Source organism: Bactrocera dorsalis, chromosome 4 (genome assembly GCF_023373825.1).
Source record: "Bactrocera dorsalis isolate Fly_Bdor chromosome 4, ASM2337382v1, whole genome shotgun sequence".
In the NCBI taxonomy this organism is placed as follows: domain Eukaryota; kingdom Metazoa; phylum Arthropoda; class Insecta; order Diptera; family Tephritidae; genus Bactrocera; species Bactrocera dorsalis.
In genome coordinates this window covers 42,359,457-42,376,978 of record NC_064306.1, presented here as the reverse complement: position 1 = coordinate 42,376,978, position 17,522 = coordinate 42,359,457, and the positions used below count along the sequence as shown (strand labels likewise).

Sequence of the window (17,522 nt, the reverse complement as noted above, 5' to 3'; positions counted from 1 at the left end):
TCTACAACACCTCTACAATATTGTCCTAAATTTTCAAGTTGACTGATTTGAAAAAAAGTCGTTAATTTTCATTTTTCCAAAAATTCAATTTTCAGTTTTTTTTCCTTCGTCCAAGTTCTAAGTTAAGGTTTTAACTAAAACACGTACTTTTTCACTTTAGATGATCCTGTAAGGAGTTATCCTGCCAACGCAACCGCAACTTTTTGCCGAGGGTCACTGGAAATGGTGTCCCAATGGCCGAGTTTAAAATATTTTTTTTTTCCTAAATTTCAGAATTTCTAATGAAATATTTCATTTTTATATGAGAAGAAATTGATGAAGAAAGGCTTTTTTTAACCGAGGTACCGATGTAACCCCTGGAGAAAATATAAAAGCAAATTGAAATAAAAATCAAGTCACCATGCCAAATTTCAAAAACATTTGTTTGTTTTGTTGTCCTATTTAGCTTTCAAAAACATCTTAATTACTCCACTTAATTTCTTTAAGTTTGATTAAAAAATGAACTGAATTTCAGTTGAACGAGAAATTCTTCCTAAAAAATGGAAATAAATAAAAAAAATCGAAAAAGTAATTGGATAACCTTTTGTTGAATGAAATACAACGAAATGTATGCAAAAAACAAAAATGTGTCAATCTCCACTGAGACAACGAATTTGGAATGCATTTCCATTAGAGACAGGTATGTGGCAGGTACATTACGGCACACCGCTGCGGTTACACGAGTGCATGGGAAACAGAGAAGCTGTTGCAGCAGCCGAAAACACAATTCTACTAATGGGATTGGTCGGCAAAAAGAGAACAAGTGAAAAAACATCCAAAACTAGTATCTAAGCGCTGGGAAATGCGAACGCAGAGCAACAAATTGCAATCAAATAACAGCAAAAGTTGGCAACCAAAAATGGGAAACAAAATTAAAAAAGAATAGAGTACGAAAAACAGCTAAACATTACAAAAAATACATATATATAAAAGCCATTTACTAGGGCAGTTTGAAATAACAATACCGCTTACTTAATTTTGATGAAAATAAGCTAGAAAGAAGGACGTCTTTTCTCCAAAAGCCAAAATTTCCCAAAATCATTGGCATTAGTTAGAGGAAGAAGACTTGAGAAATACTATAAAGATCTTATAACTATAAGAAAGAGCCTAGGAATGGCTCTCGACATATTGGAATATAATATTGTACATTGGACATGAAATGCGTGGGAAGGCTGTAACCATAGGCGTCATAACTAGATCTCTTATATTGGCTCTGGTAAAGAACCTAACAAATCCAAAGCAGAATAACTATTGCCAGCAGGTGCTACTTCGGGCTGAGTAGGCAATTGAGAAGTAAAATCCTCTCCCGACGAACAAAAACAAAACTCTATAAGTCACTTTATTACCCCGTCCTGCAATATGGTGCAGAGGCATGGACGATGACAACATCTGATGAGTCGACGTTTCGAGTTTTCCAGAGAAAAGTTCTGCGAAGGATTTATGGTCCTTTGCGAGTTGGCCACGGCGAATATCGCATTCGATGGAACGAGACAGCGGCTGCTCTGGCTATCCGGATGGATGTAAAAACTCCAGCTTTGAGAGTATTCGACGCACTATCTGCGGCTGAAACAGAAAAAGAGGAAAACCTCCACTTCGTTGGAAATACCAGGTCGAGATGGACATGGATACACTTGGAATCTCCAAAAGGCGCCAAACAACGAAAAGGAAGAGCGACTGGCGCTGCTGTAAACTCGGCTATAACCGCGTAAGCGGGGTCTGCTACAGTAAAGAAGAAGAAGAAGATAAGAACCTATCAAAAATCCAATTACTTTAACTCAATTGCAAATCTTCCAATTTTATGCTAAAGAAGAATTATTTTATCGACGAAAAAAAGGAAATCCAGTATAAAACTCTGTTGTAGAATGAAAAAAAGAAGGTCTTAGTTTTTATCAAGCACGGAAGAGGTTATGTCAGCTGTTTTTTTACTTAAATAAAGGTATGATATCCAAAATTCATTGGATTCAAACTACCCTCGTAAGTGAAATGCAATAAAACAAATTATAAACATCGCAATATGTAGAATTTGAAAAAGCAAATAACGGTGCGTAGACTCCCCAGTGCCTTGTAAGACTGTTGTTATTATTGTTTTGTGGATGCTCCGTTCTAGGACGGATGCTGCTCTATCTCTGTTGCGAAAATTGCACGCAGTCATGTTGTTGGTAGTTGCTTACGATTTTGCACACTGTTGAGTCGGTGGTGCTCGTAGGCATGCCTTGACGACCCCCATGGCGTGGCAGGTGGGAAATGTTACAACTCCGCACGTACTCACATACAAATTAATGGAGGCACGTACATAAGTAGGTATACGAGTATGTATGTACATATTCACGAGTATGTGGCGAGGGCGATTGCAATCCTTTGAAAATCATGGCTAAACACACACATACACACAGGCATGCATTATTTCTCGTTGTGCGCCTGAGGGCAGCCGGCAAAGGTGGTTGTGCTCGTAAAGTAGGATTTACTGTTTTCATGTTGAATTTTTATTTATTTATTTTTCACTTAATTTTTTTTTTGCATTCTTTCGCTGTATTCTGTGGCAGTTCGTTTACATTTACGCGAGAACGGATTTGAATGCGGCGCTTGCCGCAGTGGAGCAATAGCAACAAGAATAAAGTGCCGGCATGCCGGTATAGCTACTCCTCAAATCGCTTGCATAACGTGGAGTGATTGTGAAAATTCACATTTCTGCAATTGTGGATTAAAACAGTTATGTTCGTATGTATTCATTTGGCGTGTTGGCAGGCACTAACTGAGAGGGCCATTATAGGGGCACCTAGTTGCTTTTCATTGGCGGTAAATGAAAAGTTTTATGAAGTTTTCTAGATTAAAAGGTGAAGCGAGAGGTGATAATAACGTAAAATGTAGGTTTCATAAAAGTATTTAGATGCTTATAAAATTTAATTAAATATTTTAGGTTATGTATGTACATATATATATTTTGTAGACCTACACTTTATGTTATTAAACAAAATTTTACGAGCCACTAAAATTTTTTATTTTAGCGAGTTATCACCTTTGACATTTTTTGCGAGAAGAATTAGAGCCACAGAATTACAAATCAGTAAAAATGGTTCTTCGAATATTCTCAACACTGCAACAGTATGTTTTGACTTCAGCCTAAGGTTCCCATAGTTGAACATTCCTTGCTATATACATATTTATAAATAGTTTGCTCCTCTTTTTTGTTGGGTTCGATGAATCGGACAATCTTTAGACAAACTTTGCAAAGTTTTGCAAATAATTTCATATGATCAAATTTGGCCCGGACTGATCAGATATGGTGGATTTTTATGGTAATTTTTTTCTATGAACAAAAATGTAACGACACGTTTGTTTGAAATTTTGTGTTTAAGGCTTTCGCTTATTACGAAGACAAATATTTTAGTGACGCATTTAGATCAGAGGGTGATCGAGAACTTGCCTTATACGAGTACGCCATCCACCTCTGTTAATATCGATAACATCAAAAAAATCAAAGAAACTCTGCTTGAAGAAAGTGGCATGATATCAGAGGATCTCAAAATCTCTTAAGAATCGAATCAACACACTTTAGTTAATGTTGGGTAATGGGTATGAAACAAATCAAATCTGATCTAAAACTTTTGCGAAAACGACGTCTAGAGGTCGCAGATTAGAAGCTTGACAAGGTAGCAGAGAATCCCACAATCATCAAGCACATCATTACTAGTGACGGGACGTGGATTTACCAATATCACGTCGAAACTGTCCAACCAAATAGTGAATTTGAAGTCGGTAGACACGATTTCTCGAAAAGTAATGGACCGATTTAGTTCGAATTGTGTACACATCTTTAAAATAACTGTCTACTACTATTATCTAGTTGAATTAAGCATTTTATTTTTAGTTTTTTCATTACAACTTATTTTTTTTCCTTCGTTCAAACACGAGTTTTATATGTGTACTAACGGAATATTTTTTTTTAGCGAGAGCACACCCAGGTAGATGAGGTCTCAACGGCTGATTTTTCAACATTTTTATATCAAAACTTCAGGAGACATTGTTCAAATATGTATCTTTGATATGCCATATTATAGTTTTGAAATACATATATGATTGTTTATATTAAAAAAACTGTTTTTTTCTTTGTACCTCTGAAACACACCTAATCCCTTAATTTTTCTTTAATATTTAAAGGCAGAAAAACCTTCAAATTTCCCTAAACTATTAAGTACACTAGAAATAAAAAACTGAATTTAACAACCGTTGAGTTAAAATATTCCACACCCACTTTAAATTTGCACCCAAGCTAATCTCAGTACATAAAACAACACAATCCGTAGCAGCTTTGACATTGACTAATGGAAATTGATATACTAAAAGATGAACTAGCGACAGTTCAATAACATATTGGAAAAAAGTTTTTGTCTACAGCTCTCCTCCAGTGTCACATACTTCAACTAAAACTATAGAGAGACACTGAAAATGTATCTATTTACGCTTTTGATTGGCAAATGCACTGTCGCATCCTGAGTGCAGGAACATCCATGTAGATTGGCAATTGCCATTAGCAAAGTAAATAAACCAATATTGCAAGATAATAGCTTTGCGATGCTGGAGAGTGAGCAAGGCTAAACACATAGTAGAGCTAAAGCACAAACTTTGAAGATTAGTCACAAATGACTCGACTGATACGGCAATTTTAATATATTGAGCGCTACACTGGCATTGTATATGGTATATAAGAACGTTATAGATAGTATATAAGAGCACTTGTCATGTCATTTTCACAATAGCCGGTTCTACGCTAGCGGAATTAAAATCGATTTCATCCTTAAAAAGGGTATTATTCGGGGATTCAACCCTGTTCGGATCGCTAAAACGCCTAGAAAATGTCAAAATTTTCGAAAACATGGTTACCAACCATTTAGATAAAAATTTAAGAAACGCTATTGGATACTCAAGAAGTCATAATTTTTTGAAAACTTAAGTCAAAATCTACAAATCTTTGAAAAATAAAAATATCATAAATACAACAAACGAGATTTCTTTTTAGATATAACACCTCTGTTCATACTACAACGCACTACACACTGCTCTGCTATGTTCTCAGCCTTAGAATTCACCGCTTGTAAACCATTTTCAGGTATCTGTACAAATTCGTTTACATTCGCAACTCGCAACTCGTGACGAGTTGTCGTAAATTGGGAAATTAATCTTTTGCCGTGACTGTGGTTGTAGCTGCGGTTGTGGTTGTTGATGTTTGACGTTTTACGGCGTTTAGATTGCGGCCAAATGGGAGTATACATACGCGTATATCACTACACACGCACAAATTGCAACATTGAATTTTCCATGAACTGCATTTCGTGGACTAGCGAGTTAGAGAAGGTAAAGAAAAAGGAAAAACACCGTTTCAGGTTTCTCGTGTACCACAAAAACGAACTTCATACATACATACTCGTGTGTTCATACTGCGGCACTACTAGTTGACACTGTCGTTAGTTGGACGGCCTTTCGACCGCTACGCAGCGGTTTTCCAACGGTTTTTGTGGTCACCATCATGCGGTGGCAATCTAAATAAGTGAATGGCGTTTGTGATGAATACATAAAAAAGCATATTTAATAAACGTGTATGGATTGAGGAAAAGAGTAAAATAACTGCTACTTCATTTTACGTAATTGACAAGCATGTTACGACAAAAGGCGGCAGATTATGCAAAGGAATTTTCATAGCAAGCTAAACACGGCCACTCAGAATGTTTGTATGTATGTATGTATGCAAATATGTAACCATAAATGCCAACCCGTTGTCTTCCGACCAGGCAGGCATGTTATATAAACACGTAAACGTATTACGTAACCTTTTCCGAATTAACTTCATTCAGTTCGCCGTCGTTTATTGGCTCGTAGTTTTGTAGTTCCATCGTTTCATCGTTTTTATTGCGTTTATTATTTATTCATGTTTATTTTTCTTTTGTTTTTCTGTCTGTCTGTACGATTCTTGTATTGACTCGACACATAAAACGAAGAACTCTGCTGTCATTAATAAATTATTCAAAGGCAGACAAGTTGTTCTTGCGAATCGCATGGAGAATATAGTGAGAGACTGGCGATGCTGGCGCTCGTGAAGCTGCCTGTCAATGGGTAAGAGTACCACACCTTTGCGTCCCCCACCACCTCCAATGATCACCTTCATACTACGTTGCCATTGCTACATGGTCATGAATAGATGATGAGTATGACAAGAGCTGGTTTTACCAGTTAACCCTCTTGGTTGGCGGCCAATTCAGTTTTATGTGGATTTAATAGTAGTCTGTTATAGTTTCTGCTTTAGTCTGCGATGGTCTCGATAATTCTATACGTTGTTTTAACAAAATTGTATTTTTGTTTGTTATGTAGCTCTCAAATACATATCTCAATATATTATTATATGGCTTTTCTTTATGATATCAACAGACTCTAATACTACTTGCCGACTTTTTTTTAATTTTAAGGGAATGTCCTAAAAAGGAGAAATGCTTCTTTGCTCGGTGTTTGAGATTTGATTTTTTTTAATTTCGAAATGTGGTTCCAGAAGAAATTCCTGTTTTCCAAATATTATTAAGGGGGTCAACATGGATTTACGGGTTTCAATTGTCTTATTAAATTCTACAACATCTCAAGAATATTGTCCTAAATTTTACACAGTTAATTTAGACACACTTCTTAAACACTTTGACGAAGAATTTTTTTCGATTGAAACTATTTGAAAAACCAAAAATCCAATTTTCAGTTTTTTCCTTCATTCTAAGTTAAGGTTTTAACTAAAACACGTATTTTTAACTTTAGATGATACTGTTAGGAGTTATCCTGCCTATGCGGACACATCTTTTTTCCAAGGGAAAATGGCGTCGCAATGGCCGAGTTTACTATATTTTTTTCCAAAAATTTCAGGATTTCTTTGATAATAATATATGTTTGTAACAATAAAAAATTCTAATAAAATATTTTATTTTTCATATAAAATAAAAATTGTTGAAATTGGCTGTTTTTACTCGAGGAAACCCATGTAACCCCTTAAGCCACTATAAAGTTTAATTTTTTCACTAAAAAGGCCTTTTTTGTGGGAAGCCGTAAGTTTGCCAAAATTAAGCAAAATTTATCAGAAAATACTATTCGATTAATATAAAATGTTGATATTATTGAATATCTTTTCAATCGCCTGAACTAACAGACCCATAAACAAATTGTTTATTGGGTAACATTTCGTCGGCTGAACGAAGACGCTGACTACGTTGTACATAACGTGCTTGTTGTTGTCAGGTTGTTTGATATGTTGACCGGTAAATAGTTTACCATGACTTTGAAAAGCGCTACTGCTTTATAATTGCTCTTATATATTGTGCGTACAAAAACGGTATACAGTATGTTACCGAAAAATACATATCACCTAACAGCTACATTTCGGACGAGGGATTTAAATGAGAAAGTCATACTAAGATTTAACTTTAAAACACGGTTTATTAAATTCTTTACTTTTTTATATTCATAACACATATCACCTAAAATGAAAAATAACGTAACATCACTTTTTATAAGTTTACAGGCGAAGGAAAAAGTATATAATTGAAGCCATTCATATTGAAACATAATTTGAGTTTCGGTTATAAAATGGTTATATATTGGTTATATCTGATAGCGGAAGCTTAAAATTTGATGCATACAAACATATGTACATATATGTAATATGATGTAGTAAATCGTAAGCAATAAAGAAAATCAATTTCAATTTTTGCTGATACGTTGTTTTGCAAAAAAAATCCTTAGAATACTCATTTTAAAATTTTATGCAACAAAAATAATAAACTTCAGTTTGTTTAGGAAACTATCAAATGACATTATCCAACTACTACACCAAAAAATGAACTCAATATTTCCTTCTTATATACATTAAAAATTTTTACACAGTATCAAGTCTCAATATTTAGTCAGTATACTGTAAGCTTATCCAGTTTTAAAGACTACTACATAGCAGGCGCCGATATTGTACGTGTATGAGTATAAACAGAGGGAAGAAATTTCAAAACGAGTTGCGGTAAAATTGTTGGCGGATGCTTGCTGTAAGTGTTATTAGCGTTGCATTCCTGCAATAATTTGCATTATCGAGATATTTACAGCCTCGTATTAGAAATTGTGAACTGAAAATCATAATATAAAGTCAAATTAATTTGGCATTATGAAATAAAAAAGCAATAGAAGTGCTTTCACAGAAGCTTCTCCAACATATTCGCAATCTAGAGCAGAGCTAACAACTCCAAGAAATGGAGAAACCTGGTTCAGGGTTCATATCCATATGTGAATTTCAAGAAATTATTTTTTTTTACTTATTTGGTATACCGAATGTAAAAGTATATGGATATTTGAAAATATGCTCAGAAATTTTGAGTTTACGCGGTATTTGTAAGATCTGTGAAATTTTAATCCAAAAGTTTATGGAAAACAAGAAAAAAAATGGTTGCACCGAAGCTAATACCCTTTACGATACAAGAACTTGATAGCGATCGCTTAGGTTATAGACCAGCTATATAATAAAATGATTCGATCGGAACAATTTCTACGGAGATTACACCATTGCCCTAGACCATAACCCATGCAAAATTTCGGGAAGTATGTCGGGGTACTAAGAAGACAGCACCTAAAAAAAGTGAAACTAATAGCATATGTGGACGATCTAATGGCACTGCTATCAGGCTAAACAATTAGTCGACCTAAGAAACAAATGCAATGAGTGCTTAAATGGTCTACGCCAATGGTTCTCTTCTGTGAGTCTGGAACTGGCTGAGCACAAAACGAAAGTTTTACTTATAAGCACCAGTAAGGTGGAAAAACGAATATAGATCACCACAGGGGTGTGCGAGATTACTTCACAGCCGCAGCTGAAGTACTTGTGAGTAATATTGGACTTCAAATTAAAATTGAAAAAACATCTAGCGTCGTATACTTCCGCTAAAGCAAACAAAATATATGATGCTCTATCAAGAATAATGGTCAATAGAGGCTGTTGGGTTCCAGCGGGGCGAGCTTTAATAGCAATAGCAATGAGTTCCGTAATACTGTACGCAGCACCAATCGTATGCTAAGCAAATAATTGCAGTACATAGGCGATTATTTCAGTATGCCAGCTTGAGCCAAAATAGTATCGGCAATCATAGAGGAGAGAACAGGAACATCAAAATGTGCCAGCAACGGTGGCAATCCTCATCCAAAGGACGCAACACCAACATACTTATTCGTGACTTCCACTCGTGAATAGGCAGAAGACATTAGATTCCACAATGACATTAGACCGAACTGTCCGACGTGTACAGCGTATGTAGAAGACTCTAAATATGTGTTATTTTATTGCCCTCGATTTTCAAATAGAAGGAAAAAGCTAAAAACTTCACTCGGTGGTAGTTTTACGGTCGATAACTTAACGACACCCAGGTGTCAGTCGACTGAGAAATGGAAAGCGGATTAAAGTTCCTTAGTCCTACTTTTGATGCTGCCCCCTACTATTATAAAAAAAATGAACTCAGCTCGTCTCGCTAATGATTTATATATTTTATAGGGTCTTCAACGTTTAATTCTGGCTGTTACAAACATCGTGGCAAGCTTCATCCATAAATTACTTAACAATCTAATCTAAAACACCTGACAGCCAAGAAATCGTGTAGAAAATTTACTATTTCTTTTTTCCGGAATAGTGGACACCACTTTAATATTACTAATACTGCCAACCCTTTATCTATTCAGGTTATCTAAGTAATCTATAAATACATACGTCTCAAGGATGTTCTAAAAGCTCCGCAGCGTATTTAGCAGTCATATAATTTATCGGTAGCTTAGAAATTGCATTTGACATTAAATTTCAATAAGTTATCAGATTAAATAGTAATGAGAGCATATATATATATAAACCATCTGTATATATACTTATGTATTGACACATCCAAGATTGATATTCGCATGTATGAAATATGTGCAAGTGCAATTTTCTTGTAGCGCTGCCAATTTGTAAAAGTCACGTTGGCAGGCGGCACAAGCAACAACAACGCCCGTTTTTCTCTCTAAAGACGCCCAAACTCTCCACACGCCAGTTTTTCGCGGCTGCGTCTGGCATGCAATGCAAAAACCGCAACAACTGCCACTTGTTTCATGGCAGCACGATGGCAGATAAATATGTACACACTGCGCGTTACACGTGTACTTCGGTGCATAATATAAGTATGGGTGAGTGTGCGTTGCAGCGCTAACAAATCGACTGCAGTCAGACACTGCGCCGGCTGTTGTTGCTGCTGTTGCAGTTGTCTGATGATGTTGCAGCCACTTGACTTAATCACAAGTGCAATAAAATAATAATCAGCGGCAAGTAACTGCAAATGCCGCAGCAACAATCACTACAACACCCAGCGTGTATATATGAAAAGTATGAGCGTGCGTCAGATTGTGTGCCCAACACTTCAGCAAATCAGATTTCTCATGCTGCACCAAGCGTAGAACGCTGTCAGTAGTCGTTATTGTTGTTGCCGGCATTGCACTCTCAAGTACCCGCAGCTGCCAGCAACTTGATGGCGAAAATCAACAGCCGCAGCAATGTGCAACATGTCGCCGCTGGCAGCAGCAGCAGTACCAGCAGCAGCGTTGGCGATTAATCGAAATTTGTGTGGCATGTGTGTCGTCGTCGCACAGTGGACGCAGCGGCAAGGGAGCCAAATGTGTTTATCTACACCGTAGCTGGTGCTGGTGTTCCCCTTGCTGCAGTTCGCACGATGATCTGCTCTTCACGGTAAACCAACAAATTATGCCAGACATCGTGCAAATATTAATGCGTTGCAACTTTTATGACCGTGAATTTGAAATTGAAAAATAAAATGGCAAAAAAGACATGAATTTGTTTTGCTGCTTTTTTCGGTCAACTGTGAAATGTGCGAGCCTGCTCCACGCACTTGTGCAGCTTGTGGAGCTGGTAAATGTGACAGTAATGGTTAGTATGGCGGATCTATTAATAATTTCGCGATGTGGCACAGATAAGCGTGCAAAGTTGGACGCACTGCAGATAGATCTTAATGGGGCTAAAGTGCTTATTAAATTGCGAATGGCGAAAGAAGTGCGTAGAAATGTGTGTGTGGGATGCGAAAATATGCTTTTAAATGGAGGCGACATAAATGTCATACACAGTTAATCGGAGATTATGGTAAAAACCAGCAACGGTAAACTGTTTACTGTCTGTTGAGATGCAGTTGAGAGAAATTTAATCTCAACATTTAACATTTCAATGAATTTTTTTTTCCATTTTGTAAACTCAAATACTGGATTAAAAATTAAAAATTAAATTACAAAAAAAATTCAAATTTAAAATAAAATTTGGGTTAAAATAAATATAAATTCTAATTTTTTGACCTTTTATTTTATTAACAAAAAATTAACTTAAAAGAATTTTCATACTTCAATAACATTTTGTTTTGACGTCATGTCGAGCTGTCATGTCATTTTGTTCAGTATTGTTTGGCATTTCATCATGTAAAGACTGACGCTTGAACAAAGTTTACATACCCTTCAACTTTATTACGAAAATTCATGTTCTGTAAAGAATCTGTTTCGAGGGCTTCGCTCAACTTATGGTCAACATAATTGGCATACTAAGCGTACTATTCGCAACACCATCGCTCTACCTTCTCAAGCGACATCGCTTGGCTCTATGGGCTCTTGAAAAGTTCCAAGAAAATCCGACGTTTTCGAGACAAATTTTTTTTTAGCGATGAGAATCTGGCTCTATGGGTATGTAAATAAGCAAAATTGGCGCATTTGAGACGAAGAGCAACCTGAAATGATTTAAGAGCTGCTTTTTCATCCAAAAAAAACAACAGTTTGGTGTAGTTTGTGGGCCGGTGGAGTCATCGGTCCATATTTCTTTAAAAATGATGCCGGTGAGAACGTAACCGTCAATGGCGACCGGTATCGCGCCATCATAACAGACTATTTGATGCCTGAAGCTCTTGATTTGGGTGACATTTGGTTTCAAAATGACGGCGTCACTTCAAACACATTGGATCAATCAATGGATTTATTGAGAGAACACTTCGGTGAACATATAACTTCAACTTTTGGGCCGGTCGATTGGCCACCAAGATCGTGAGATATCACACCGTTAGCCATTTTCCTGTAGGGATATGTAAAGTCTAAAGTCTATGCGAACAATTCCGCTTTTATTCAGACCTTGAAACAAACCATCACGCGTGTCTTTCGCAAGTCACCAGTCAAAGTGCTCGAACGAGTCATAGAAAATTGGAATGAACGGATGGGTCATCTGAGACATAGCCGCGGCCAACATTTAGAAGAGATAATCTTCAAAAAATAAATGCCAACGAATGTTCTTTCGAATGATAATAAACATTCCTCATTAAACACGAAAAAGTAGGGAGCCTCGAAATGGATCATCCTTTCTTATAGACATACATATAACTGAGAAAAGTATGACTATAAAGTCCTTATGATACAAAAAGTATATTTATAATATCAATATCTGTTGGGATTTGTGAATACCACGGTAGAAAGAATATTGAAATGTAATAACTTAAATTTATAAATATAACAAAAAAAAAGGTAGAAAAAATTAAAAAAAAAATATCTAAAAGCTATTAGCTATTTCAAATGCTAAAAGCTAAATGCTTCTGAGCATATGAAAATACATATATTGTTAATTAAAGAACGAAAATAAACAGCAGACATAAATAAATTCAAATAGTAAATCAAAGCTGTAAAAAGTCAACAAGATGACCTCATTTTGATTGCCATGAAAATATTTACAACAAATTATGCGTATTTTGAGCGAAAAATGTTTTAAATTTTTTACATAAGCAATAATATAAAGGCTTTTACACACATATGTATGTGTTTATTTTTATATAGTATCCGAATGTTATTCGGAAAAGTCATGGTATATTAATATTGAAATTATGCTTAGGCACAATCATTGATAAGTAATTTGAGTATATGTAGGTATATTTATAAGAATGTGTATAACATTTAATTCGAATTAAAAAGCCAACCTAATATGTATATATGTAGATGGTATGTTTAAATTTAATTACAAATATTATTACTCTTCTAACAAAGTGGTAATCGAAAGTATGTATGGATATGTACATATCTACAAATGAGGGTGATGCGGTAGGAGAAAACCTTTTTTATTTTTAATTTTTGAAATATAAATCAAGAGTGATACATTTTTTTTTCTTTGTGCCGATTTATGGTATATTTTAAGAAAACTAAAAGGAATTTTAACTTATAATTATTTTTAAGAATCTTCCCCAATTTTATGGAGATTTATTAAAAAAATGTCTATTATTTAACTTACCCAACTCATGGTTATTAAAGTCAATATTCTTGTAACAGGTAAATTGAAAAGTGCCATGCTTGACACATACAGGGTAGGCCATTTAAAGTTGACCCATTTGTTTCTAAAAAAAAAGAACAAAAGAAAACAATGTTTTTTGTTCATTTCAAAAATAATTTATTTTGGTCCAAGGGGATTTGTTTCAGCTAATATTTAAAAATTAGATCGCGTAAATGGGCACCTTTAGCTTTGACAGCTAAATGCACTCTTTTTTCGACATTTTCCATGACTTTGGCCAATGTTTCGGATGATATGGCGGCTGTTTCACGTCGAATGTTGGCTTTCAGTTGAGCTAAGGTCTTTGGCTTATTAGCGTATACCTTGGATTTCAAATAACCCCACAAATAAAAGTCTGGTGGCGTCAAATCTGGTGATCTCGGTGGCCAGTCAACATCACCATTTTTCGATATCAATCGCCCGGGGAAAAATGGTCGCAATAAATTGATTGTTGGTCGATCTGTATGGCATGTAGCCCCGTCCTGTTGAAACCAGAAGTTATCCATGTCATTTTCGCGAATAATGGGTATCACAAAATCCGTTATCATGGCTCGATAACGCTCACCATTGACTGTTGTCGTGGCTCCATCATCGTCTTCGAAAAAATACGGTCCGATGATCATATTCGCGCAAACACCGCACCAAACTGTTACTTTTTGGTCGTAAAGAGGCTGTTCTTCAATTAATTGAGGATTTTCGGTGGCATAAAATCGGCAATTTTGCTTGTTTACGCCTCCATTCAACGAGAAATGTGCCTCGTCTGACATGATGAGTTTTCGCCAAAAGTCAAGTTGAGTTAACACAATTGAAAAGTTATTTTGAATATAAAGCTGAACAATTTCAGCGCGTTCTTTTGGAGTGTACTGTTCCATGGTATAAATTGTCTTCGAATGACGCTTCTAACGCGGTATGACATTAGCCGATTTGTCAGCGCTGTTAAAAGTTACAGCGTTGCCAGATGGGTCAACTTTAAATGGCCTACCCTGTACTTCGATAACACTACTAGAATTAAATTATATGATTTTTAGTTAGCACTAACCTTAAAAAGTCGCGTGTAAAAATTTGACAGCTGTCCGATTTTTAGTTTGAGAATTTTGAGTAAAGCAAATTTTATTATTGTGAAAATAATCAATAAAACAGAATTTCGCGTTTTGAGAAAATATTGAGTTTTGAAAGGAAAAAATACAGTTAAAGCAAAAGCTTGTCTTGGTGGCGGGCTTCCGGACAATGCCAAGAAAAATCAACAACGATTGGCATGCTAAGTTTAAACGTGGGGAAATAAGCAACGAAGACGGTGAACGCAGTGAACACCCAAAAGATGTTGTTACCGACGATACATAAAAAAGTCCACAAAATAGTTTTGGATAACCGTAAAATGAAGTTGTACGAGATAGCAGGCACACTAAATCTAAAAATGTAATATGAACTTGCACACCATATCATTCACGAATATTTGGGTTTGAGAAAGCTCTGTGCAAAGTGGGTACAGCGTGAGCTCACCTTTGGCCCAAAAAAAAACGAAAAGTTGAGCAGTGCAGTATTTATTCACTCCGAAGTCCGATCGACAGTCATACGAGTGTACTGCACACGACTTAAACGTACCAAAGCGTGGATAACCCCCACAGTCGGCTTGCCAAACTAATGCCGTCTGTATTTTGGGATGTGCATGGAATAATTTGCATTGACTACCTTGAAAAAGGAAGAGCCATCGACAGCAACTATTAAATAGTGTTATTGGACTGTATGAAGGACGAACAAGAAAGTGCTGTTTCACTAAGACAATGCAACATCGTCAATGAAAATGGTGGTAAAAATCCATGAATTGGGCTTCGAATTGCTTCGACAGCAATTCAGCAATCTCGTATTCTCCAGATCTGGCCCTCAACAACTATTCTCTGTTCTGATTTCAAAAGAATGCTCGCTAGGAAAAAAATTTCGTCGAATGATCAGGTGGTCGTCGAACTTTACTTTGAAGCAAAGGACAAATCGTACTGAAAAAATGATATAGAAAAGTAGGACTACTGGAACTATGTACAATATAAAAATGAATTTTAGCAAAAAAAAATGTATACTATGATAGACCGGGAACTTTTCAATTGACCTGTTACAAGTATATGTATATTACTGCCAGATGTTTCTATTTTATACTCTACGAAATTTTAAAAACAATTTAACGGGGGCCTAGTCAAAATAAGAGGCAACATGTGGGGAAAGTTAATAAAAAAAAAGAAAATTAAAAATTACAAAAAAAAAGTTATCGTTTTTTCTATATGCATTGAATTCTTTAGGCACAGTTTCCACAACAGCCACTAAATTGTTTTCCGCCATCAGCGTAACTAAAAATAAATCGCGTCGCTAGAAGAGCTAAAAGAATATACTATGCCATGCTATTGTTACTAAATCATTTATTTATTTTTATTATTTTTACTCCAACACGCATTCCGCAGGCGGCTGAGAGTGCTCGTAAATAAAATGAAGCAAAAGCAAAACGATATACTATATGTATATAGCTTTAGCAATACAAAGCGGTGAGTGTGTGAGTAAAAATAAAGTTAATTGATGGCAAACAAAAATATAAAAAATTAAAAAATATAAAACAAAAACAAATTAAAATAGTTTCATTCTGACAGATCATTTTAATTCGATAAAAAAAATTAAATTAAATTAATCGCGAATATTTTTTATATGAAATGCCCGCGCATTGCTTCTTTGAAGAAAATTTATTTTCTTTTTTCTAGTTTCTATTCCTTCATTTATTTATTTTTTATTAAAACAATGCGATCGCGTAAATTCCTGCTGTGTTAATTGCAATTTAATTCGACAATTGCTGGCGCTGGCATACCAACTCACACCACCCCTTTTCAACAACTCACCACAAGTGGTGAGCTACACACTGAATTAGCGACTGCATTGTGGGTCACTTTATAAATAATATGGCTGTGCTTTAATACAGTTCATATAATATTATGTTTAAAAAAGTGTTTGCTTTGACTTTGGGCACTCTATGGCTGCCCTTTGCCATCAAATTATATACAATTTACGAAATTATTATTGACTTTTGCCTACCTTGGGTCCGGTTTTCCTTCAGCTTCACACTCAATGATGAATGGTTTATCACTTTCCTTATTTTGTACTGCGACCTTGAAAAGCAGTTCATCTGTTGGGGGTTGTTTTATAATACGAGGCGGTGAATTTACTGGAAAAGAAAGTAAAACGGAAATTATTATTATTGTAATTATAGAAAAATATTGAGCAGACATGTAAAATACAGAAATGCAAATTTAAAATATATAATATTAATAAACATAATAAAAAAAATTATATAAAAAACTAGAAATTAAAAAAATACTTAAAGCAATGAAAATTAATGAAATAAAACCTACTAACGTGTCAGCCTAAAAAGCAATTTTTGGAAATTAACAAAAAAATTAAAATAAAAGTTATAAAAAAAAATAAATAAAGAAAGAAAACTAACAAAAAAATATATATATAAAATTAAAAACAAAATTTAAAAAAATATGGCAGCAAAATAAACAAAAAAAAAATAAAAAAAAATGTACAAAAAAAATTTTTAAATTAAAAAAAAATAAAAAAAACCAAATTAAAAAAAAAAGAAAAACAAAATAACAAAAATGATAAATTATTCCAATATTTTGAGGGTATATTTTAACACAAGTGAAAATTTTGTTGAATTTAAATAATTTTTTAGTTGAATACGATATCCTCCACTGCAGCGGTATCTCCGTAGATGTACTCTATACAAAATTATCTACTAGAAAATAATTTACAATGACCAACGATCTAAAAAAAAAATTTTTTTAACTAAAATTTTGGTCGGTTTTGGCCTTTCGATTTTATTTATTAAATCAAAAATTAATAGGCCATTATATGGAATTTTTATTGCTATTTGATAAGTGTGTCTGATTAATTACTCAAGCAAATATTGTTTTGAGAAAACCCCGTTTAGGATGATGGAACAGAATGAACTGGGCGGATCTTCACTTCAGAAGCCTATAACTCAAAACCTATTAATGATATCAATCGATAATTTTGGTATGTTGTGCTTAAAGGTATAACCTAACGCAACATGGAAAAACAGTTTTTT

At 34.9% G+C, this 17,522-nt stretch overlaps 1 protein-coding gene across 5 annotated transcripts in view; it reads right to left on the bottom strand.

The window, feature by feature from the left end:
• LOC105224129 (neuroglian) overlaps positions 1 to 17,522 on the bottom strand; it is a 137,286-nt gene that overhangs the window by 70,415 nt on the left and 49,349 nt on the right. For all 5 annotated transcript variants that reach the window (XR_007422719.1, XR_007422720.1, XM_049456133.1 and 2 more), the window contains exon 3: positions 16,484 to 16,613. Coding sequence is in view for 3 of the 5 variants with exons in the window: in XM_049456133.1 (XP_049312090.1) it covers positions 16,484 to 16,613 (130 nt within the window). In the remaining 2 variants the exon portion in view is untranslated. The remainder of the gene's footprint in view (positions 1 to 16,483; positions 16,614 to 17,522) is intronic.